The 24,075-nt window shown below is 43.3% G+C and overlaps 1 protein-coding gene across 8 annotated transcripts in view; it reads right to left on the bottom strand.

Moving 5' to 3' along the window:
* The window catches only part of SFMBT2 (Scm like with four mbt domains 2), a 244,299-nt gene that overhangs the window by 84,349 nt on the left and 135,875 nt on the right, over nt 1-24,075 (bottom strand). For all 8 annotated transcript variants that reach the window (XM_014841320.3, XM_014841318.3, XM_014841322.3 and 5 more), the window contains 2 exons: nt 8,042-8,143; nt 3,977-4,124 (listed from right to left, as the gene is read on the bottom strand). In XM_014841320.3, the coding sequence (XP_014696806.1) occupies nt 3,977-4,124; nt 8,042-8,143 (250 nt within the window). The remainder of the gene's footprint in view (nt 1-3,976; nt 4,125-8,041; nt 8,144-24,075) is intronic.

Here is a 24,075-nt window from a genome sequence, read left to right as displayed (position 1 = left end):
ATTCACTTCTCAAAATGTATAATAAATCCTATACACTCTCTAGATGCAGCTCAGAATTTAAGTGAAAAGCAAACTTTTAAAAAGAGTGTATACTTTCATACATTAATAAACCAAAGGATGGTGTTTAAAAAAATTCTACAGCATGATTCCCGGCCCTGGTGTTGACATAAGACACGTAACAAATTACCTCAAAAGGAAATCATAAAGTCACCACTACCGAAACCACCACCACCGCCTCTCATTTTAATTCACTTTAATTACAAAAATAAATATATTTTACTATCTATATAAGATATATATATAAACATATAATAAATATATTCTCAGAAAATGATAAGGAAGCTCAAAAAATAAATCTGTAATGTTACTGTAACAGCAAACATTTGGACAATTATTCCCTGAAAGTGAAATTCTCCAAATCCTTTGACAAATAGACCATTTCAGTCATGGAAATGTCATGGTCCGTTGTCATCGGTTAGTCCTACACCAGGACACCAAAACGCCCCCAAATTATTAAGAAGGATGCATTTTATGAAGGAGCCAGTGAGAGAGAACAGCAGTAAAGCATGGATTTGGTTATTAGAAAAAGCGTTAGATTTGGGATCTTAAGACTGGGGTTTTAAGCCAACTTCTGCCTCAGGACTTAAATCATTTCACTGAGACTTAATTTCCCCAGATATACAAAGAATGCAGTTGATGCGATAAGCTCTAAGATCCCTTTCAGTTATAAAACCTCTGTACTTTTAATTACATTTATTTTTGAATAGATAATACATTCATTTAGATCAAAGGAAAACAATGAAAAGATTTAAAAAGTTAAAACTCCTGCCCTCGCTCCCATCTGCCCTGCTTGCCACCTCCATACCCCATACCCCAACACAGAAGTCATCGTTTCCATTAGAGTCTTATGTAACCTTCCAGAGCTTCTTTACAAAAAAAGAGCAAACACAAACATACATTCTTATTTACCTCTTTTTAACAAAAAAGGCATCATACTACAACCTACTTATCTCCATCACTCACAGCGTATCTTGGAGAGATTTCCATTTCAGTACGCAGAGATACTCCTCATTCTTTTTAACAACTGCATACTTCTCATTATATGAATATCCAAAATCTATTTAACCGATTCCACACTGATAAGCACTTGGAATTTTTCCAGTCTTTTGCTATTATATGTCACGCTGCAAAATCCAAACTTTTATGCATATTATCCGTGCCGTATATCTTTAGGAGAAATTTCCAGAGTGGAACTGCTGGCTCAATGGGTAAATGCATCTATAATTTTAGTAAAACTTGCCAAAGTGCCTTCCATATAGTTTGCACCTACCTGCATTCCCACCAGCAAGTGTGAGAGTCCTTGTTCTTCCACATTCTCATCATCAAAAGACAGCTGCTTCTTTTCTTTCTCTTTTGGAGTCCTACCTCATCTGATAGATACGTGGCACCTCAATATGACTTCACTGGCATTTCTCTTATCATGATGGGTCTATCTAAGAGTTGTTTGTGTTGCTTTTACTGTGAACTATCTGTTCATCATCATAAACCTTTTTCTCGAAGTAGCTGGTCTTTTTCTTATCCATTTACAAGTAAAAGCTCTACTATTTCAAGACAACAGTCCCATGGCTGAAAGACGACCTCTGCAGATTACCAGTGGGTCCTTGACTACCGATATTCATCACTTCTTGAATGCTTTGAGAATTTAAAAAGGGTTTGCACTGACATGTTCTCATTGGAAGACACTAACCACCATTACCCAATATTCTACAGATGATGTATAATATCCATGAGGAAAATTTCCCTTTGTTTTCTGAGATTTTGCAAAAGGTACACTTCACTTTCAATAGGGGAGGGAAGGAACAGTCTGGAAGACTGCATAAAGACAATTTCATTTCACCAAATATCACAAACACCTTGGGGGATAGAGAAGAAATGGTAATTGTGGCTAAATATTAGGTACAAAGATGCTTAAGATAAAAAAATATTTAATATTATAAATATATTGTATATTTCATGTTTAAGAGTTCAATTACATTAACGTAAAACAACTTTCCTAACATCATGAAATGCAATTATCCGAACAGGCACACTCATTTTCCTAGTAAATATCCAAGCTACGTCAACAATCTCTTTTCTGAAACATACATATTTTTAACAGTTACAGTTCATAAGAAATGTGTTAAAAAATTCTAAAGGCACCGGTAAACGTTAAACCTCTACTATAATAGAATAATCAAGCGGTCAACATGCAGACCTAAATACTTTTCCGTTTTTTCACTACATGAGGAAATACTCAACTAATTTTTTATAAAATTCTTAAATAGATCCTATTTAACCAGAACGAACTAGGAATTTGCAAAGTCCAACCAAGCAGCCTTTTAGATATCCAGAAAAAGTCTTTCTTCAGCGATGTGGAACTCACCCACACACACGCTTTGCTTAGAGAGGTTAGGAAGAAACAAAGATGGTCCAAGGGGCTTTCAAACTCTGTGAGTGACTGTTGCTGAAATTGTACAGCAGGAAAGACTTCTCTTCTCTACTGTAAATAGACGTTCGTAATATAAAACCTATACAGCCATTTCAAAGGATTCTAAAGACACTTAGACCTGTATCATTTCTTTGGTTCTGCAGAGTACCTGTGGAATACCATAGGGTCCCCATTTGACAGTCTTGAAAACTGAAGCTAGTGATTTGCCTAGAGTCATTAATGAGGACCAAAATGGGAAAAAGAAATCTGAGGCCTCATGAACTGGGGTCCTCACCACACCAGGGAGCACAGAATCAGGAGCCGGACCTGCTGCCCTGTTACCTGCTATCCGTGTGGCCTTGCGTGGGGTACGCAAACTCGCTGTGACTGTTTCCTCATAGGGAAATCCTCATTTTGAGGATTAAACGAGTTTAGCACTTTATTTATAGTGTAAATGGTGTTACATAAAAGTTCGCCATCATATAATTAGAATGCATTCCGTTCCTGCAGAACTTTAACGTGAAGCCTCAACAGCAGAAGTGGAAACATTCAAAAGCATGTCCTCCATGGGATGGGCGTGGAGGAGAGATGAAGATAAACATGCCCAGTGGAGTTCAGTCATGTCCTAGTTAAGCGAGGTGTCGCACATTTAAAGGTTACCTAGAGTCTATGATGGCCACGGGCAAACTGGAACTTAACTTGTGGATACTGATTAATCTCCCAACATGGTTAACACGACAGGGAATCCCACCTCTGGCGCTCTGAAAAGCTTAGTACGAAACCCTGGTATTATTTGACATTATCTGTTCAAATCCCCACTTCCTTAAGTTTATTTTTCTAATCTTGTTCCAATTTTCTCATCTATCACTCCTTTCATTTTCCTTCCCATCTTCTTGTCTTTCATCTTGCTGCTTTCTTTCCCAAATAAATCTTAGATCTATCTATAACGGAAAGAAATCGCGACGAGACTACAGAAAAGTACTTACCAATAACATGGTTCCTGGATCCCAATTTAAAATTATTTTAGTGCACCCTGGTTCCCAACTGAATTATTTTAATGGACGTCAGCATCAAACTGTTGACATCTGAGAGTGACCGGGCTCTCAGATAATAATGTTAAGTTATTGGAAAGAAACACTTAAAGAAATGCTTCATTAGCATTCTGTTGCGTTTTTAAAGCCATTTCACAGACACTTTCAAGGTTTTAACCTCAATCGCTCAGCAATACTGTACCCACTATCACGACACGACAGCAGCAAAGCTGCCAATAACACAGTAAGTGACAGGAGCTCACTGAGGTGGACTGAGAAGCCCAAGGTCACCCCCCTCACCAGGAGAGGGAGCTGTAACAGATCCTGCTTTGAGCTAAGTATGAAACACACTATTTTTCCACTACGTCTAAACTATTTACAACGTTAACTTCTCCAGATTAACAAAGGCATCACTTCAGTGAGAATACGACACCCCACACAATGACCCAAACCCCGCAAATTCTCCCAGAATACAAACCTTTGGGAGGTGTGAGGTTGACTCCATTTTTAAGGCACCATTGGACTGGTAGGATCCCCAAAGAATCCGCATGGCACAGCATTGAGAGTTGACTAGGCTCTGGTCTCAGGTCATCAATAGTTACTTGAAAAAAATGATTGTTAAAGACCTGAAAGAAACAAACAACAGAGCCAAGGGTTAATTCTTTGGGATAAGATGTAACGCTGGTATGAATACTGGCACGGCTTCCAAATGCAATGAAAATATTTCACCAAAATAATCTGAGCACAAACTGGCGTTTCAATGTCTATTACTCAACAGGGCAGCTGCTAAAACGTTAGCGTTGATCATTGTGGTCATATTAATGGAAAGATCGATGAATAACTGGAATACACAGGAGACAGAGAAGGAAAAACATCGATGACCTCAGAGAAGTAAACCAACGGCCAGAGCTGGAAGAAAAACAATCTGACGGAGTGAGACTGACAGACCCTAGCCAGGAGGGGCACTGGAAGGTCACTCTCGTCTCTCAGTGTCCACAGCAGGCACAAGTTCTCACACGGAGTCATTCAAGAACCTCCGCGGTCTGACTTGGACGTTTCTGGCCTCATCCTGAACCACATCCCTGCACTTCCCCAGCCTCCAGCCTCAGAGTAAATAATTCCCGTCAGGCACGTCCTTGAGACCGTGAGAATGATCCGGAACACCCTTTCTATCATCAGTCCATCAAAACACTGCATTTTTCAAGGTGCATCCGGAAAGTCATGGCTGTTGGGACATTTTCCCAGCCACTCCCACCCACTTTGGGAATGGGTGCTTCCAGAGTATCAGACCCTCTGTACCTCTGTACCAAAAATTCTCATTCCTTCCTATGGACTGATACCACATGAGTCTCTCCCAACAGATCCTAAGTCCTTCAAGGACAGTGGCCTCTTTGTAACTCATCAAGATATTCCCACAATGCACAAAAAATGCTTTGCATGCAAGAGCCGGATAAATATCCACTGAGGAGAAGAAAAAACATCAGTGAAGAAATAGGACAGGGCATGTGGATGGAAAAAGCAGAGTGCAAAAATCTGGTGAATCTTGATGCTGAAAAGCATGACAAATTTAAAGAACCCAGTATGTAAATCAGACCAGAGAAAAAAGATCTTTCTCAACTCAACAGACATAAACCAGCCCTTCCTAGGAAACCCTAACGCTCCTCCTAAGCTATGATTCCTGGCTCCTTCATTTACAAAATATTTTCTGAAAGCATCTTAGTTCAAAGCTAAGCAGGAAAGACCAGGATTCTGTTCTTCTCAATGCTAATTCCAGTAAATAGTTAGAATTCTGCTGCCTGAGGTTTGCCTTTGAAACTAGACTTTGAGGAGTTAAGGATCAAACATCAGCTTTGCAGGGAGGCCCTCCCTGGCAGGCCAATTTGAAGTCACACCTCCCTCCTCCCACTCCAACAGGCCACTAGTGCCTTCCATGATGGATCTTTCTCCTTAGCATTTAACAGGTAACATACATCTATTTACTTATTAATTCTGCTTATTGTCTGTCTCCCCCACTAAAATATAAGCTCTATAAGAGAAGGGACTTCTGTCTATAGTCCCACGTCCAGAACAGTGCCTACAAACGCTCAGTAAATATTTGTTAAGTTAATGTGATCTGGTCTCTCCTGCACGTATACACAAAGTCACACCCAGATGCATACAGAATAACGTATAATTCCAGGAGTACAATGCCTTAGCGCCACTGGACTCTGTAAAGATAGGCAGTAAGGGATCTCCAAGATCCACTATGTGTGCGTACTTCAGAGGAAAAGCCAAAATAAGTTCCTTCAAACCCATCAGGGTTCATATTCCCAAATGGTTCAGAAACACTGGTCCATCTGGTCCAGAACCCACAGGTCTCAGAACTCAAGGCCACAGGAGTTCAACTTGCCTAAGACGGTGCAGCTCAGAGCGAGCAGAACTAGAAAGAGAACTCAAGACTTCTAATTCTAATTCCAGGAGCCTTTCTCTAAACAATACAGCATCTCTCTCACACACACAGATGATACTGTCATCATCATCATCATCATCCGTCAGTATCTCACTCTGTTCGGGAACACCAAAAACAATCCCGCTGTACGGCTAACAGTTGGTCCTCTGATTTTGCATCTGCTACACACTTCTCTGCTTTCTTGTCCACTTGTTCTTAACATTATTTATGTATTTCTTCAACTGCGGTGCCCTGAAGAAAAGCCTCAAGGAAAATAAAAAGGACATTTTCATGATGAGGAGTAGTAACAGTGCAGTGTGTGACAGTTACAGACACAGTATTCTAAAGCCTTTCCCAACGTTAGGAGAAATATATTTAATTATAAATATCTTCTACACTAAGAATATTCTAATATATGTGGGTGAGTCTCGAACCTAGGGAGGTGCCCATCCGAGTTCTAAGAGGCAGATGCCCATAATCCAGTCCATGTGTTCTATGACACACAGCCAAGGAAAGAAGGATGGGTGCACGTGAAACAGAATGACTCAAGTATTTTATCTTTGGTACAATTTACAACTATTTAAAGGTATAAAAATGTGAGCATCTACTACTGACAAACTCAGCACATCTGTGTCTGTTTGGTTTATTTTATAAATACCAGGTGAAGGTGACACCAGAGCCCCTTAGGATGAGGACAAGGTGATACAGATCCAGATCAATGGGCAGCTGGCATTACTGTATCACCTGCTGCTGGAACAAAAGGGAATTCAGGTCAGGTTTCATCAAGGTGTCCGGTGTCACTCCTCGGTTTTGGAAAAATGTGCAATTTACCAGAATACACAGTAAAAAGCCCTAAAGGCCATTTCAAATAAAAAGGTTTTTAATGGATGGTGTATCAATGGTGACAGCATGCATTTCAACCTTGAGATAGTTATTCAAAGCGTAAGTCAATATTTGTTTCTCATAGGTAATTATTCTTTAAATAAATTACTTTAACAGTTATAAAACTAACACGTTCACTAAAGAAAAAAATATTTAGAAAAGAAAAGGACATTTCATTATGATAACCATTTTCCATATTATGTAATACATCATCACTACTGTTTCTCAAATTTTTCCAAATCATGAACAAAAATAAAAAGCATGACTCAAAGAACTTTAAACACTCCTCACTGCATGAATAAATCTAGTCTCCTTCAAAAAGAGAAATTAATATGGAATTGACTTTTGAACCGCTCATTAAGTGCCCCCCATGAAATGCACAAAAGGCCATTAACTAAAACTCACATTGGCTAAGAATGCTTTTTGCTGGCTTCTCGCACGGTTTCTAAGTGGAGACGTAAGATAGAAACACATACTTGAGATGTTAGCATAGGTGACTTCGTTGAGATTTCTTTGATGGTGAAGGGAAATTACAATCTTAAAACACTATCAGACCATAATAAAAATGCCTTTACACGAAAAGCTCATTTCACCTTAAATCTGCCAATCTTAGAAGCACGACTTTCCCCTTAGTCGATGAAAGCAGATGAGAAAAATTAGAAGTGCTGACCCTCTGGAGATAGCAATCTGCTCTTCACCATTTTCAGGTATTTTCAAAATCTAACTAGATCCTATTAACTACGATCAGTGCGGGAGGAGCCAGATACTGTCATAATGATTACAACATGCATCTCATCAGTAGTTTATTATAACGAGAATAGGAACAAACGGACAGGTTTGACGTGACGGTGGTTAATAACGAAGGTGGCATATACGAGTGGCAGAGTTCACGGCTGTAAACTCGCGGCTATGCATCTGAACCTGCCTCCAAGCCACTCAAGGACACGGGTGTCTACACTCCAAGGACACGGGTGTCTACACTCTATACTATCAGAAGACAAGTGAAACGCACGAGGTCCATCCTAAGAGGAGGCATCTGACTGGGCACGCTCTACGACACCAGTGATAACGAGAGAGCTTAAAATAGCACTGCCTGGGGAGAAGGCAATCTTCCTTTGGTCAATGGGCTTTGCGGCACACCCCTGCGCGAGCTTTTTCACCTGCTGGCTTTGAGCAGAAAGACTTATCTGCTCCCCCTGGAGGTGGAGGTGAAGATCAAGGGAGGAAACGCACCTTGGTCACCGACGCAGGACAGATATGAAAGGGCTCACTCATATTCACTGTTTCTAGCTTCATCCCAACTGTGAAGAAATGGCTTCGCAAATCTGCATGATCCTGCGGGGAAAAGGATAAAAATATTGAAGGCAACGGGACTGTAAATTAACTCGGTAATGGTTGGGATGCTGCCCTCCTTGAACATTTTCTCGGGCAGCAGGAATCAGGTTGAGATCACCCTCCCCGTCTTGAATTTCTAATCACTGCGAGACACTGCGGATTTAATTATTTTCTGCAGGCTACATCTCTTTTCCAGGGAAAAGAAAACAAGCCTTGGTGGCCAGGCTTAAATTTCGACGAAGCAAAAAAATTTACATGGCACAGCTTTGATCTTCCGAGGCGCTGTAACTGAAGGGCAGGAGAGGGGTAGAGGCAGGCAGTGGCGTAAAACACAGCAGGAGCATCTTCTGAAAATGTGGCCTCATGCTACTGGGCTACTGCACAGGCTTCAGTGAGCACCTTGTGGGTGATTGAGCTTGTCCCCGTCCCCTGTGTCTAGGAGCATACAGCTTATCACTTATTGGTAGTGAGCTGATGATGCTTGAGACGCGTGCACACAAGGGTCCAAAACAGCCCTACACACAATGAGAACCCGACTCCCACTCAATAAAGATGAGCAACACCCCCTGGTTAATAGGTGTCTGGCAGTTTTATGACCGCTCACAGCAGCCTTACGTGCGCGAGACGGAGCTTTGCCACCTTCTCAAGGAAACAAATTTCAACATCCACTTGAGCTATATAGCAGTCAAGGAGGCTGGCTGGACTCTGGGTACCACGATTTATCTGGCTGGGATGGAGGTCGCCTCATAACTCACAGTCTGTATAAATAGTAGTGTATGAATAAATGTACTTGCAGCCCATCCCTGAGGAAATAATAGCTGCAAACAAATCCTGCTATTTCTAAAGACATCAATTGGGGGAGACGTACAAAAATATCTGGGGATCTATTCCTTTCTTTTACCTGCAAATGTAAAGTGGATTTTTAATTAATTCAATGATGCCATTCAACATCCAACTCTGAGAATCATGGAGAGCACCCCCCCCCGGGCTGGGCCTGCTCCCCACCCCAAATCTGGTCCATGCAGCGCGTGTCTGAGAGGAGAGGCAAGAAGAGGAATTGCTTATAAAACTCTCCACAACTCCACTGTCTTACCAAAGAAGGCACGGAATATAAATACCTAAAGAACCACAAGGACCCTGTCATTTCTCATGTCGCCACAGCAGTCTGCAAAGGTCTCCGGACCCCACGGATGCACAATCAATGTGAGGTCTGGCTGAAGCAAACAGTGCCATGTCCAGGGAGGGGGTGATCACAACCAGAAGGGATGTGCTCAATGTGCAAGGGCTGATGTGACAAAAACTCACTCAAAGAACCGGCCCGTCCTATAAAAATTTATGAACACCTTAGAACTTATAATCGACACTTTATAAAAAACATTCTTAGGTGCAGGAGACGATTTTCATTTTCTTATACCGAAAATAAGCACTTATTTTTGGAGGTGGCTGGGGAAGGTGGCTCAGAAAAGGAATCAACAGAAACAGTATAGAGCGTTAACACAAATTAACACACGTCAACCGTAATGCCAAGGCAAAGCTGAAACCGCAGGTTGAGACAAAAGTGGAAGTCAAAAATGACTGACATCTGAATTAAAAGGTTAAAAGTGAATGCTCCGGTCAGGCACCCGCGCTGGTGGATTTTGTAGATAAATATTTTTGCCTTCAATGCACAAAACCCTTTAATCTTTGGAAAAGAGGAACTATTCCAAAATGGCAACAAAACTTTGCCTGAATGTACTCAACAAGTGTAAGCCGTCATTGTTATACTGTTTGACAACACACAAATGTCCTCGGCACTAATGACACATTTGTAGCTACCATCAATGGCCCAGATGGATGTCGTATTTTCCCAGGGGGTCTCCTGTTTCCCTCCCTGCTATCGGATGTCCTTCCATGCTGCAGCATCCCCTCTCATCACTCACAGTTCAAAGGCTAAACATTCCTGAGACGTGGTTCACCAAGAACGGGACACTCGTCACTTCTCCCTGGCAGCCCCCAACACCAGGGCTCTCTGTGCAATCCTGATCTCTCACCTTTCTCCTGTGTGCCTCTCCTCTGCGTTTCTGCTCTAGGGGTGGCCTTACAGCATTCTGGGCTTCTCGTCTACCCACCACCCTAATCCCCTCGATTTTGGCTTGGGTACCACTTTTCACCTCATATACTTTGGTTCCTACGTTGGCTCTCTGAGTAGAGCCAGCTTTCTAAGTAGGGTTGACCCATGACCCCCAGGCTCTTTCTACAGCCCAGGCTCTCAGTTTGACCTTGACCATCGACTTGAAGTCGTTGGCCAAGTTTACACCCATCCCATATCTACGTTCCAAGCTCTGCCGGAAGGTCCCTCATTCACAGATCCCAGATCCCGATGCTGTGTTGAAAACTGTGGCCCCCAGGAACCCTCCCCTAATGCTTGTCCTTTAACTGCTGCCTTATCTTATTCACAGCTTTCTGAGGGGACCAGGCAATGGCTGCCCTTCCTTAGTAATAAGCTTAGGACAGCAATTTGCTCCTTAGATAAACTTGTCCTTCCAAGGCTGTGTTATAAATGTTCATTGATAATGATTTCAGTGTATTTTGCCTCCAACTCTATCTCCAGGCGAAGAGGCATCATTTCGTGCAGGTATTACATTCTCTCTTCATTCCTGGGGCATCCCTGTGCTTGTCTGTTAACCACCAATCATCGCTACCTCTCTGCTCATCCATAAAAAAACCATGTACACCCAAATCATACACGCCCCTACGTGGCATGAAAATAAAATATTAAGAACACTAATATTTTTAAACAATCAAAATATTGACGATATTTTGTCTTGATGATGTTAAAATATTTTTAAACAATTTAAAAATAATGCTGAGTGAGCAAAGGTTTAGAAATCAGTTTCTCCTTTATTAATCGCGGCTCAGATTTCCGACATCTGATATTATCTACTGGGTTTCACTTACAAGCACGTCAACTTCCTACCTGTGGAAATGTATCTCTTTCCGTTCCAAACTGTGTGAAAACTCTTACTGGAAAAAGAAGACAGATATTTTGAGAGGCGGCTGCACCTAAATGTAAGTATTTATATTCTGGTCTCTAATATCCACATTCAGCTATAATATCCTATGAAACCTGAACTCCAAATTGTAGAAATGAACCTGGAAATTATACAATACATTCCTGTACCCCCAGCCCTAACTTTCACTTTCATAAGATCACTTTCTAATTAGCATTTAAAAAAAAAAAAAAAAAAAAAAAGAGGGGCCAGCCCTGTGGCCAAATAGTTAAAGTTCTGTGTGCTCCACTTCGGCGGCCTGGGGTTCGCAGGTTCAGATCCCGGGTGTGGACCTACTCTACTCATCAGCCATGCTGTGGGGGCATCCTACATACAAAGTAGAGGAAGACTGGCACAGATGTTGGCTCAGGGCTAATCTTCCTCAAGCAAAAAAAAGAGGAGGATCGGCAACAGACGTTAGCTCAGGGCGAATCTTCCTCACAAAAAAAAAGAAAGAAAGAAAGAAAAGTCCTTCTATGACCATGCAGAAACCCTCCCAGTTTCCAGGGCAAGTCAACATAATGGAAACTTTTTAAATCCAGGAGCAATGACCCAAAAGGATTATGAGCTTGATTATGATTATAAATCTGTTACTCTAATCTTACGTTACTCACAATGGATGATGCCAGAAACTTTTACTACAAGAGGCAGGATAGTATTTTCTAAAAGGACTTGCTACTGAAGACCTTTATAAAACCTGACAGGTAGCCACGCAGTGTGTGCAATACTTTCTAGTCAATGCTGAACTCTCATTTATGCCGCGTGGCTCATCCAAAGAAGACACGAATAAATATTTACTGAATTAAGCTGAAAGAACATCAAAAACTAGATGATTTCTTTTTTTTTTTTAACTGAAGTACAGCTGACACACAACGTTGTATTAATTTCAGGTGTTTGACATAGCGATTTGACATTTATTTACGTTACAAAATGATCACCCTGATAAGACTAGTTACATCTGTCAAAAAACTAGATGATTTCTTGACACCAGTTCCAATTCTACGCTCTATCATTAATTCAATAAGCATTCGTTAGAAACCACAGAGGTAACACAGTCGACTAGGTGATGCACGGAGCACACATAACAAAAACTACATTTGCCAAAGGGAGAAAGAAAATAAAAATAACAGCTATGGAAGACCCAGGCTTAGAAGAAATCTCAGAAGAAATATTTTTCCTTGTAGCATACAAAAATTACTGTCACTATAAAGACGGCAGTCCAAGGATTTACAGGAATGAATCTTAATTTGGAACATGAAAAGTATGTGACTTAGAATGATAAGGAAAAGATTCTGGGATGGATGGTGACAAAGTAAATTCAGTTAGGGAGTTAGGGTAGCTGGGTCTTAAAATACCAGATTGAGGCTTTTAAGTCTGATCTAAAAGGCAAAAGGAGTCATTTGACACTCCTAAAAAAATATAGCGTTTTTTATGATAATTAAAGAACTCAACACCAGTGAATTTCCAAACAAGCCAATACACATACCTTCTGAGCTGTGTGTGTGTCTCTAAGTACATCCACAATAGTCTATGAGAAAAGGTACAGATGTTCTCAGTGAAAAACAAATTTAATCACCCCCAGACCATTGACTTTGGGCTGTTGACGCAGTCAGAGTGCACGCATTAATTTACACAAACACCAGCTAATCATTCTTGATGTTAGGAGAGAGCGAGTTCCGGGCCCCCAAAGACAGTTCACAAAACCAATTATCTACCGAGAGAGAATGGAAAAGTCGCTGTGCTCCGAAAGACACATTCCGGCCTTTGCAAAGCTCTGGGGAATCAGTCACACCTCACCATTATTGGATCAACGTTTTTCTTGAAATCAGGAGGGTTTCCTGACTCCTCAGTACGTTCACCAATACGCCTGTCACATTCAAGAAATACTGTTTGTTTAAATGCATTGGAGTCCAGTTAAACTGCTTGCAGAAAAATCCCTCCGTTTAAGAAATGCTGGCAACGTCTTTCCCATCTACAGTCCTCGCTTCGCCTTTCATTTTTGCCCTAAAGTAATTTTATATTGATCAGAAGTTAAAGGGCATTCATTTTATTGCAGGACCGTCTTACCAGCCTAACTGAACAGTCGCTCTTCAGGGAGCCTTATTTTCCGTCGAACGACAATGTAAAAGAGATGATGTCTCCATCACCTTCCCTTTCTCTGCTCAGATTTCATCAGCTTTATCCTCTCCGGAACCCGAGCCGCTCTCCTGCTCTCCCACTGAGAGGCAGGGACGCTGCACCCAGAAGAACTTGGCTTCGTAGACAGTATCAAGCGGGTAGAAACAGTCACAACAATTAACACGCTGTGAATACCTGTAAGCACTTTCCTTGTATCATCATTTTCCCCTCACAGCAGACTACAGGGCAGTCTTTTGACATCTTACAGTGAGGAGATTAAGACACAGAGAGGTTTAGTGATCTAAGCAAGGACACAGAGCTAACAAGATGAGCCTGGAGTCAAATCAACATGGTCTACATCCCTGATTAGCTACCAGGTTATCAAACAGACTGGTAAACAAGGACCAGAAAGCATCCTTTGTTTTTTATTGCTAACCTAGTACACACACTAACAAATAACACCCTTACAATCTATAGGCTCCTAAAATTTTAATTCAAAGACAGATATCATCAAGTTAAAAAGTGATAGCTACTGATACTGACCATTTTCTTAAAACCTCCAATTTTTGCTAATTCATAGCACTTTTCAATAGCTTATGAAAAAAAGGGCATCAGAGAGAATCCTGACACCAAAAATTACCCCCAAAATCTTTACGTACCGTCAATCACAGTCTCCATCAACAACTGACAAATATTTTCCACTAATTGCTTTTGTGTGTTCTTTAGGCAAAGAAGCTTTAAGAAACGTGTTGCAGCAAAATGCCTATGGTGTTCCATAAGGCATCCTTCATCAACATCTATTTTCTCCTAACGTTATCAGTGTTAGCCCAGACAGGTTAATCTGATTAATGTGGTTAACCTGGTAAACGCACCCGCCTGCAAAGTCCACACAGATCTCAATCTGCCAGTGTTTCTTTTTTAAATACTATGTGTTAAGCATTAATCTAGACTGAATTAAGCAGAAACTGGACAAGAGGCCAGCCTGGTGGTGTAGTGGTTAAGTCTGTGCACTCCACTTCAGCAGCCCAAGGTCTGCAGGTTTGGATCCTGGGGGTAGACCTACCACCGCTCATCAAGCCACGCTGTGGAGGCATCCCACATAAAACGGAGGAAAATTGGCAACTGATGTTAGCTCAGGGCCAATCTTCCTCGCCAAAAAAAAAAAAAGAAAGAAAGAAAGAAAGAAAAGAAGAAGAAAGTGGATGATATGGATAAGCTTGACCTTGGGAAGCTTGAAATTTAGTTAGAAAATGACTGAACAGCAATAAAGATGAAGTATAAGGCTGGAAAAAGAAGTCTGGACAAACCATAATAAATTTGGTTCTTTGGCTTCACAGTTCTGGGTTCCACCTCACTTTATTTCACCTAAGACACAGAGGTCAAGAAGATGAGACAACCTCAGAGCACGCCCTGGGGTCACCGAATGCTTTCAACAGTAGCCTCCGAGGAAGTCTTTGCCTTTGAAGCGATCGCGGTGCCCGGAAGAAGGCACTAGCTGATTCTGGAAGAATCAGACGTAGCTATTCAAGAAACACCATGGTCACAGACTGCCCTTCTATTAGTCATCTGTGAGTAAGTGTGAACACAACTCCTTGTCACAGGGATAAGGCTTTGGGGTGCCTACTGAAGTTCTTCAGAAAACAGACTGCCGACCATGAGTATTAACGTGCAGAAGGAGATGCAGAGCATAACTAATTGAGCCACAGAAGACAAAGAAGACAGGGAAGAAGAAAGAACATTCGATCCTGTTAGTTTCCACTCACGTCCCGCTTGCCTACTGGAACTTGACTCATCTCTAAATTTACTTCAGAGGCTTGAAGCAACGGCAGGTTATGTTCTTATAATTTAGGACGTGGCTATCTCAGATCCCAAAATGCTTCTTGCCACCCCGGCTTCATTAGATAAATACACCTCACGTGCCATAAAAATACGAAGAAGGTGCCACAGGGGAGACTGAGTTCAAACTAATTAACACAACACAATGAAAATGCACTGGGGTGAGGATTTTCATGGGAGGAAAGCAGCGAATGATTCCCTGGGTGGAAACCAAGTTCTTAAGCGGAGTTCCACAATCAAGGAGAATGGGACGTTTTCTTCGGTCATGGCAGTCTACTCAGAATCTTGAATTCTTTGGTTCTTCCTTTTTGTTTATGTGGACAGGAAATAAACTGGACAAAAAAATACACAATTCAGTCCCCTTCCACATTTTGTGTGTGGGTGTGTGAGGAAGACTGGCCCTGAGCTAACATTCGTGCCCATCTTCCTCTATTTTATGTGGGACGCCCCCACAGCATGGCTTGAGGAGCAGTGCAGGTCTGCACCTGGGATCCGAAGCTGTGAACCCTGGGCCGCCAAAGCGGAGCATGCAACTTAACTGCTATGCCACAGGGCTGGCCTCTCTACGTTTTTTTTAAGCATCCAAATCTTTTAGTGTATCATAAACAAAAATATTGCACAGTACAATTTTTTCAGCTCCAACATGCCAGTTTTTGGGTCCACAGGGTGCTCAAACATTGCATACGCATCTTTTCATAGGACTTTGTTAATCCGTGTAATTTCTAAGAACAACTTTCAGAGAAGTCAAAGGAAGGTTTTAATGAGTGTTACATTCAAATTGATATACAATGATCGACACTTTAATTCCTTTGTGCATATCAGCATGATAGGTCATGTTAAAACAAGGTCTAGTTTGGGGCCAGCCCGGTGGTGCAGCAGTTAAGTTCGCATGTTCCACTTCAGCAGCCCAGGGTTCGCCAGTTCAGGTCCCGGGCATGGACATATGCACTGCTTATCAAGCCATGCTGTGGCAGGCTTCCCACATATAAAGTAGAGGAAAGGTGGGCACAGATGTTAGCTCAGAGCCAGTCTTCCTCAGCAAAAAGAGGAGGATTGGCAGCAGATGTTAGCTCAGGGCTAATCTTCCTCACACACACACACTAAAAGATCCAGTGCAATTTATCATATTGTTTCTTTTTCTGTTTTTCCAACGATCTAGTGGTCATATGTTCATTAGAAAATTACTCTCATTATATTAGTTTCATCCAAAAATGGACATTAGGATGCCAGCATTTATTAAATCAATAGCATTATTACATTTCAATTCCATGGCACTGAATTAAATTTAGCCAACGTAATATTTATAACAAAAATGTACTAAAAAATCTATAAGCTGAACACTAATAAGCATTTCCATTTTTTACTTACACCTGTAAATAGCAGTTTTATCTACTCGTCGTGCATTAAATCAAGTTAAAAAACAGTAATGAGAACATGTGGTACTATATACTTCAGCCTAACCGCACGATTTATAACAGACAATTATAGTGGGCCTATTTCACAGGGAGTCCAAAACTGGTACACAAGGTTGTTTAAAAAAAACAGGGCAATGAGAATGTCTTTCATTGATTAACATTTAGCACCATAAAAGCATTTGTAAGTGGCAAGAAATTCAATCTTCCTTACAGCACCACCGTGAAAAAAAAAAAAAACAAGGCTGATTTTGTGTGTGTAGGTAAACAGTGATTACACCGTCTTTTCTCATGCTTAGTTAATTCTCTTCCAATAAGCCGCTATCTCCTCCTGTTTCCACAGCAACGCTCTGGGCAGGCTGAGTGCTGTGGGCTGAAAAAGAGCGTGGCAGCAGCTCTGGGGGTCAGCCTCCCTCCCAGCTCCACACCCCACGGATGGGGTGTGGTGGACAAAATTATTGTTGGGTGCCCTCTTCTGCCGAGAGTCCTAAATGCAAGGAAACTATTGTCATAGAAATAGGACTAAGGGCCCTGATCTGTCCCTTCTCGGGTAGATACCACCCTTCACGGAAAATAGGTAAGAGCTGGTGATGAACAAAACTTCTCCCCAAAGCAGGCTGACTCTTGTATTCTGATCTTTCTGGGCATGGACAGTGGCCACTGAAACACAGGGAGATTAGACATACCTAGCGTGCGCTGTCACAGGAGGAGGATTCCCATGGCCAGCCAGCCCGGCACAGATCTAAGAACAAAGTCTCATGCGCCCTCCTCAAATCCGGGCCGCCATCGCTTTCAATCGGTCAGTCTGTTTCCAGAAAAGTATTCATTCCCTAGACCTCGGTTTGCACAGTTGGCATTTGGGGGCCAGATTATGCTTTGCGGGGCGCTGGCCTGTGCCCTGTAGGATGTATGGCGGCATCTCTGGCCTCCACCACTAGAAGCCAGTAGCAGCTCCCCCTATTGGACCATCTAAACGCCTCCAGACATTGCCCAGTGTCCTGATGGGAAATTCTCCCAGTGGAGAACCACAGACTTAGATACAGTGAAGAGAGAGGTCAGGTAGAGTCGAGGAGACACCGGAATGTGTGGTCTCCTCGCTTCACTTTCTGTGAGCGGGCTCAAAATCGCCTGCGTCTCTTAGCCTCTGTCTCCAGCATGAAGCCCTTCTGGCAGCTTCCGTCCCTCGGTTTGATTGGCCATGCACGCCATCCTCTTCAGTTTTGACCCACTTTGATGCTATCTCAACAAGACATGGAAATCCTGGTATTTAGCATTTGTGCCAGTCTACACTGCAGATGTGTGCTGTGGTTACCTACCCTCCATAGGCCACCACTCCAAATACCTAGTGTGTAAAATTAGAAGATGCTGTTGTGAATGAAGGGAACCAAGGCCAACACACCATCATCCCAATATGGCGTCATGGAATAGTTACTGTGTGTGCAATACAATGATGATGACTGAGGTACTTGTTGACCCGCCTGCCTGCCACTATGGCAGTAATGGGTTTGTGGTGTTTAAGGACTAAGCTATCACTTCAAACCCACAGGCAAGCAGATCTGTCACCAGGATTGGTACTAGTCTCTGAGCAAAGCTTTACCCATCAGGCTGCCTGCCCATGCACAGACCCGAAAACCCTAGTCACACTGACCTAAGCCATCAGGAAATCCATTATGTCACATGACAAAGGACTCAGGAGGAAGGAAGGGCAACTCAAGACTGGTTAACAGAGCCGTCAACAATGTCATAAATGGCCCGGTTCTTTCCATCCTTCTCCTTTGACACTCTTTATGGGACAGCTTTACTCCTAGTCCAGCTCCCCTCATGGTCTCAAGATGGCTGCAGGCACTCCAGCCTTCTCAGCTGGACATGATAAAATGTAGAGGAAGAAGAGAGCGTCACCCTTCCCTAGCCCTCTTCCTAAAAACAAGGAAACCTATTCCAGAAGCCACTCAGCTGACTTCCTCAGGGATTATTGACCCAAGCTGGTCACAGGCCTCTTCCTAAACCAATCACTGACAAGAAAAATGGGACCCCTACTAGAGCCTACACCAGTGGTGTTATTTCTACACTGGGAGCACCACCACCCTGTGGAGAGCAGGCACTGGAAGGGGCGGGCACATTTGTTAATTATTACAATAGGGAAACATCCTGCCCTAAAAGTCAACAGAACCTCTGTGCAAGGTAACCGCATAACGAGGAGTCAGTCACCACACCCCAGTTCACCCACGACGCTTGATAGGCTACACTTAACCCTCTCAAGATTCATTTTCTGGCTCTTAGTTCCAATAATACTTATTTGGCTCAGCCTTTGCGTACCCTCGTTTACTGAAAAGCAACAGAAGAAAACCCCTGGTGTTGGGATTCAGATGGATCTGCGCTCACGTTCTGGTTCCATCACAGGCTCTCTGCATAAGGCAGGACAAGAGATGAACTTCTCTGAGCCTTGAGTTTCCTCAAGTCTACGGTAAGACCAATAATATGGAGCGCCGAGTTACTGCGAATACAATGAGAGAATGGAGAGCGCCCAGCGCCATTTCTTCCATCCTGTGGGTGCTCAACAATGAGAAGCTCCCGTCAACACTTTGGCAACAACTTTCCACCAGAGAACGATGTCAGAGTTCCTGTGAAGTGCCCATGGCTGCACGTGCCTTTTGTATTCGGTGCCTCTGTACCCTATCTTGAAGGGTCTGGAAGGGTTAGTGGTAGATTCCAAAGACACTCCACAGGTGCGTAACTCATTACACAAGAACCAGGACTGACAACATCGTCCCTGCCTTGCTCGTGACCCCTCACTGATGGACCTGCCGTTTCTCAGAAGCATCACAAACAAGTGAGATCCAGCGAGTGGACTAATTTCTACAAAAATCACACCTGAAACAACTAAATTTCCCAAATTCCTTTGCAGATTGGAGTTATGTATGCACGTATTCACTGTCCGGAGAATTCAGATGCTAGGGAAAGAAATGAATCCTGATGGGGGTCTAGAAATCTCTCTGGTAGCTACAAGAGCGACATCTTGATAAATATTAATGAGCCTTAAGCCGGGTTTCTACCATTGCAAACGAATTTGTCCTTTTTTTAACATTGAACTCAGAACATTATATATTCATGTAAAAGTTTATCTGATTTGTTTACGCCATTCCTTCTGGTTATAAATGGGGGGGAGACAAAATCGGAGGTAGATTTTAACCTTATCTTTGACCTGTGCCATCAAGACAAGGAAACTCAGAGTAGGGTGGCTGTCTAAGAGAGAAGACACAGGACTCAGGGATTCCCACACTTTCATCGACATCCACAATACACACGCACTCCCTCGGGTGCTTCTCATGGTAGGAGGGCGTGCACCGAAGGTTGGGGTTCGCAGCACAGAAGCATGGATGTGCCGGCTCCTATCATATGTGGTCCTCATTTCCCATTAGATCTTAAACCTCTGGAGACCTAAAGGACTTCATCTTCTCTGACATCAGTTCCCCTACTTGAGATACTACGATTTGCAACCGCCTGTTCATGACAGGCCCCCTGAGGACTAAAAATAAGACCAAACCTACAAACAATCTATAGCTTTAGGGGAAAAAAACTGCCTCTGTATCATTTTATTGTGGTCTATCATCAAATCCTCCATAGAAGAAAGAATTATAATCACTCAATTATTCTTATTAAGAGAGAGTAGCATCTGAAAAAAAATTAAAATATGATGCGACAATCACTTTGAAATGTCTGTGTTTTACAAATAAGAGATCTTTGCCCGCTCCTCATAGCCCAACACCAATTACGTTAAGTTCATGCGAATGTTATCTTGCCTTCCTTGGAACGGCAGGCCCTGGAGAGAGCCAGGATAATCAGCGGCCCACAGAAGCCTTTTAGGAATGATAACTCAGAGCCGATAACCCAAATTTGACTATGTTCTTAAATTCTTAATGTTTAGAATTAAAAGCCAGGCGCTATCTAGCAGCCTGCAAGCAGCAGGGGTCCAAGCTCCTGCAATCGAGCAATGGTTAGAGTGAACGCTTTCTATGGCTGGGGTCTGTGATTTTTATGGTTACATTTATTGTTTGACCAAAGTTGCCCTCTTTATGGTGGCTCTCACAAGACTTTCTCCGAGACTCATAAAAACGAGGTGGCCCCCACGGTCCTTTTCCAGTTATGTCATTCACCATCTGCAGTTCAAGAGCCCAGAACACACGAAGAGTAACTCCCTCTGGCTTCTCTACGTTGCCAAGGATGGGCATCACGTAAACTGCACTTCTCTGACTTACCAACCCAGAGGGACTCTGTTTAACAAACCTCTCCAAGTCTTTAAAGAAAAGAAACGGCCGAGGAGTGAACGTCACACAGCCCTTGCAGAGCCCAGCGTGTGCTTAGGGAGCCCCGAGGTAAGACGGCCTGGTAGGGGCCACTGGATAGAAAACCCAAAAGTTAACTCACAGGGGCGAGCCACCAGTCCGATAACAACATGACCTACTGTCTCAGACAGCCTTTCTTTAAAAGAATCATTTGGGTTGAAGTGGATGAGATGGAAATATCAATCCCATGTCACGCCAGCATTTCTTGCTAAATTATTTGGGATCAGACACTCTGCCAGGTGAGACAGGGAATGTCATGACAAAGAAATTCGGTGCTGGCCCCACATGGGGGGTCCCCAAAGCAAATTCTGGGAGAATCTTAAGTTTCCCACCTGAAGGCCAAACTTAGCTGAGTTTTTATTGTTGCTGAATTTAGCTGCGGAACAAGAGGAAGAGGAATCAGTCGCCATGGAAACCGCAACATCACAATCTATAGTAACCGAACAGCTCACATCCTTTCTTACGCCTCTGGCTGTACCAGACGAAAGGAGAAAGCACAGCTTTTCTCTTTGCCATGCTTCATCTTCTCTCTCCGGCTTTTCACCCAGGTCTCAGGTGCTAAAGTTACAGAGGAGGTTCGCTCCCAGGGGTTAAATCCACAATCACACAACAGGTACATCGTTTGAAGCCGAAAAGAGCTAAAGAAATACCAGGACTCGGAATCACAGTGCACTATGAGCATCGCCTGAATGCTCTTAACAGAGAAGAAATACGTGCACGGAATGTCTGTCTGTCTGTCTGTCTTTGTTTGCTTGTGTTTAAAAAAAAAACCGTAATGGCCGCATGCAGCATCTTCTATCAATTAGCGTTTTCTCTGCTGTCTCTTCCTTCTGCTTATTAAACAGTAACCGACGGGACAGCCAGATGCAAAGAAGAAAGGACGACAGGCGTAGCTTGAGACCGGACCAAACCAGATGTAACTTATTGCTTTGCCATTACGGAAAGCCCTTTATTCACAGATTCCAAGGGCGCCTTCTAACGCCTATCAGTTAGAGATACATAATTTTGGATCTGTGTAACAGCTACGTGTGTCAAAGACGACAGAAACTGAGCCATGGGAGGGAGACCAAGAGACCAGGCACTTTATCCAAGTACTAGACCAGGTATGCTTTTGAGGTGCCGTGAGTCCTGAGGAGGGAAATCCTCAGTTATCATGACCTCAGCTCCCTTTAACCTCCACGATAGCCAGAGATGTTGACTGGAATTAGGCAAGGAGGCAATAACAGAATGGATCATCACTAGAGTCCCGGGTGTAGACACCCCATTGAAAAACACCTCTCTCCTCAGCCTCCAATAATACAGAAACAACCAGGACACGTGGGTTTTCACTGCCCAACTGCCTCTCATCTCTTCAGTTACCATACCTCCCTGGGAATGAGAGTGTCATATGAGGAAAGGCAATGCAAGACAGCGGAAAACAGACCCACCGGGAGGCGGAAGCCAGCCACTGAGTGCCGGCTCTCCACTGAAGCAAACGGTTCCTCCAGCCCATTCCTCAACCTCACTGTGTCTCCACTTTGTTTAACGAGGAAACAATGCATAATGCCACAGCACCTTACAATACGTTATCACGCAGACCCAGAGAGATCTTAAGGGCCAGACACTCTGTAAAGAAAATAAATCCCCCACCCCCCACAACACAGGTGAGGCAAAAATAAGTCTGCTCTGCAATCATTTCAGCAAGAAGCGAACGCTGACCCTGCAAGTCCACGAGCAATGGGATTTCACGGAATGGGGGGCTTTTTATGCCAAGATGTGTCCTTAATTTCACTTCATCACTAATATTTTCCTCGGCACTCTCAACTATTCCCTTTTCTTTGCCAAGATTTGACCCAGAGTATTTTTAGCTGATCACGAAAACGCCTGCTTAGCAGTGAATCCAGCATATCATAACCACAGAGCCCTCTCTTTCCTCTCTAGACACAGTCGTCCCCATCACTCAGAACCACTCACGGGAGTCTCACCTCACTAAGTTATGCTCATGACCTCTCCTGAGCGGTAATTCTTCTAAGTTGATTTTTGTACCTATTTCGTCGCTAATCCATTCAAGGATTGTTACTGACCGCTTCCTAGGTGCCAGGCACTGTTCAAGGCACTGGGGATGGAGCAGTCACAAAAACCATCCGCTCTCATGGAGCTGACATCGTAGCCAGGGGAAACAGATCAGATGCAAAAAAAAGCACATTAATATAGAGCCCTGAGCTAACATCTGTTGCCAATCTTCCTCTTTTTGCTGAGGAAGACTGGCCCTGAGCTAACATCCATCCGTGCCCATCTTCCTCTATTTTATATGTGGGGTGCCGCGACAGCATGGATTGATGAGTGGTGCATAGGTCCATCCCCGGGATCTGAACTGGCGAATCCCAGGCCGCCAAAGTGGAGAGCCTAAACTTAACCACTACGCCACCGGACTGGCCCCTGGAAAGCGCTATTTTTTATTTTAAGCAGAGAACTGAAGAGAGTAAGGGAGAAGCTATGCAAGCATCTGGGGCAATCACCTTCCAGGCAGACAGCACGTTGTTGCAAGGGCCTGAGGAGGGCATCTCAGCGTGCTGGAGGGGCAGCAGGAAGCCAGGGGTGGGGGAGGAGAGCATATGGAGGCCCTGAGCAGATGGACTCAGAGAGCATGCAGGGGGACCCTGGGCATCCCCCAAAGTGGGATGAGATGCCACCAGAGTTATAACCAAAAGACTGACACGATCTGAATTTTGTTTCAAAAGAATCTCTCCGGCTGCTCTCTAAAGAACAGACCACAGGGAAGCAATGATTAGAAGCTGGGAAATAAGTTCAGAAACTAATGCGACAGTCCACAAGAGAGATGGTAGCCTGGACTAGGGTCATGATGATGAACCAAGAGAAGAATGAGTGAATTCGTGATACATTTGGAAAGTAGAGCCAACAGGCCTTGGTCATGCACTGGAAGGAGGTGTGCAGGAAAGGATGAACACACACAGAAGGCCGGACGGAGACCGCGGTCCTTAGAAAGGGCCTCTTGGCAGAGTCAGCTCGTGGCTGGCATCTGGGAATACGGCTGATAAACAGTACCCCGCACTGATATAAAATTTTCTCTAAATATACAGAGAGGCCCACGGCTGCTGGGTTGTGTGTACAAACAACATGGTTTATACTAAAACCCCTGGGTTCCTGCTTGGAGTCTGGAAGGCTGGTACATCCTAGGCAGAAGGCACCTACAC

This window comes from Equus asinus, chromosome 29, assembly GCF_041296235.1.
Source record: "Equus asinus isolate D_3611 breed Donkey chromosome 29, EquAss-T2T_v2, whole genome shotgun sequence".
NCBI classification, from domain to species: Eukaryota; Metazoa; Chordata; class Mammalia; order Perissodactyla; family Equidae; genus Equus; species Equus asinus.
Note: the sequence above shows the minus strand (reverse complement) of the source record. Positions and strands in the feature narration are given on the sequence as shown.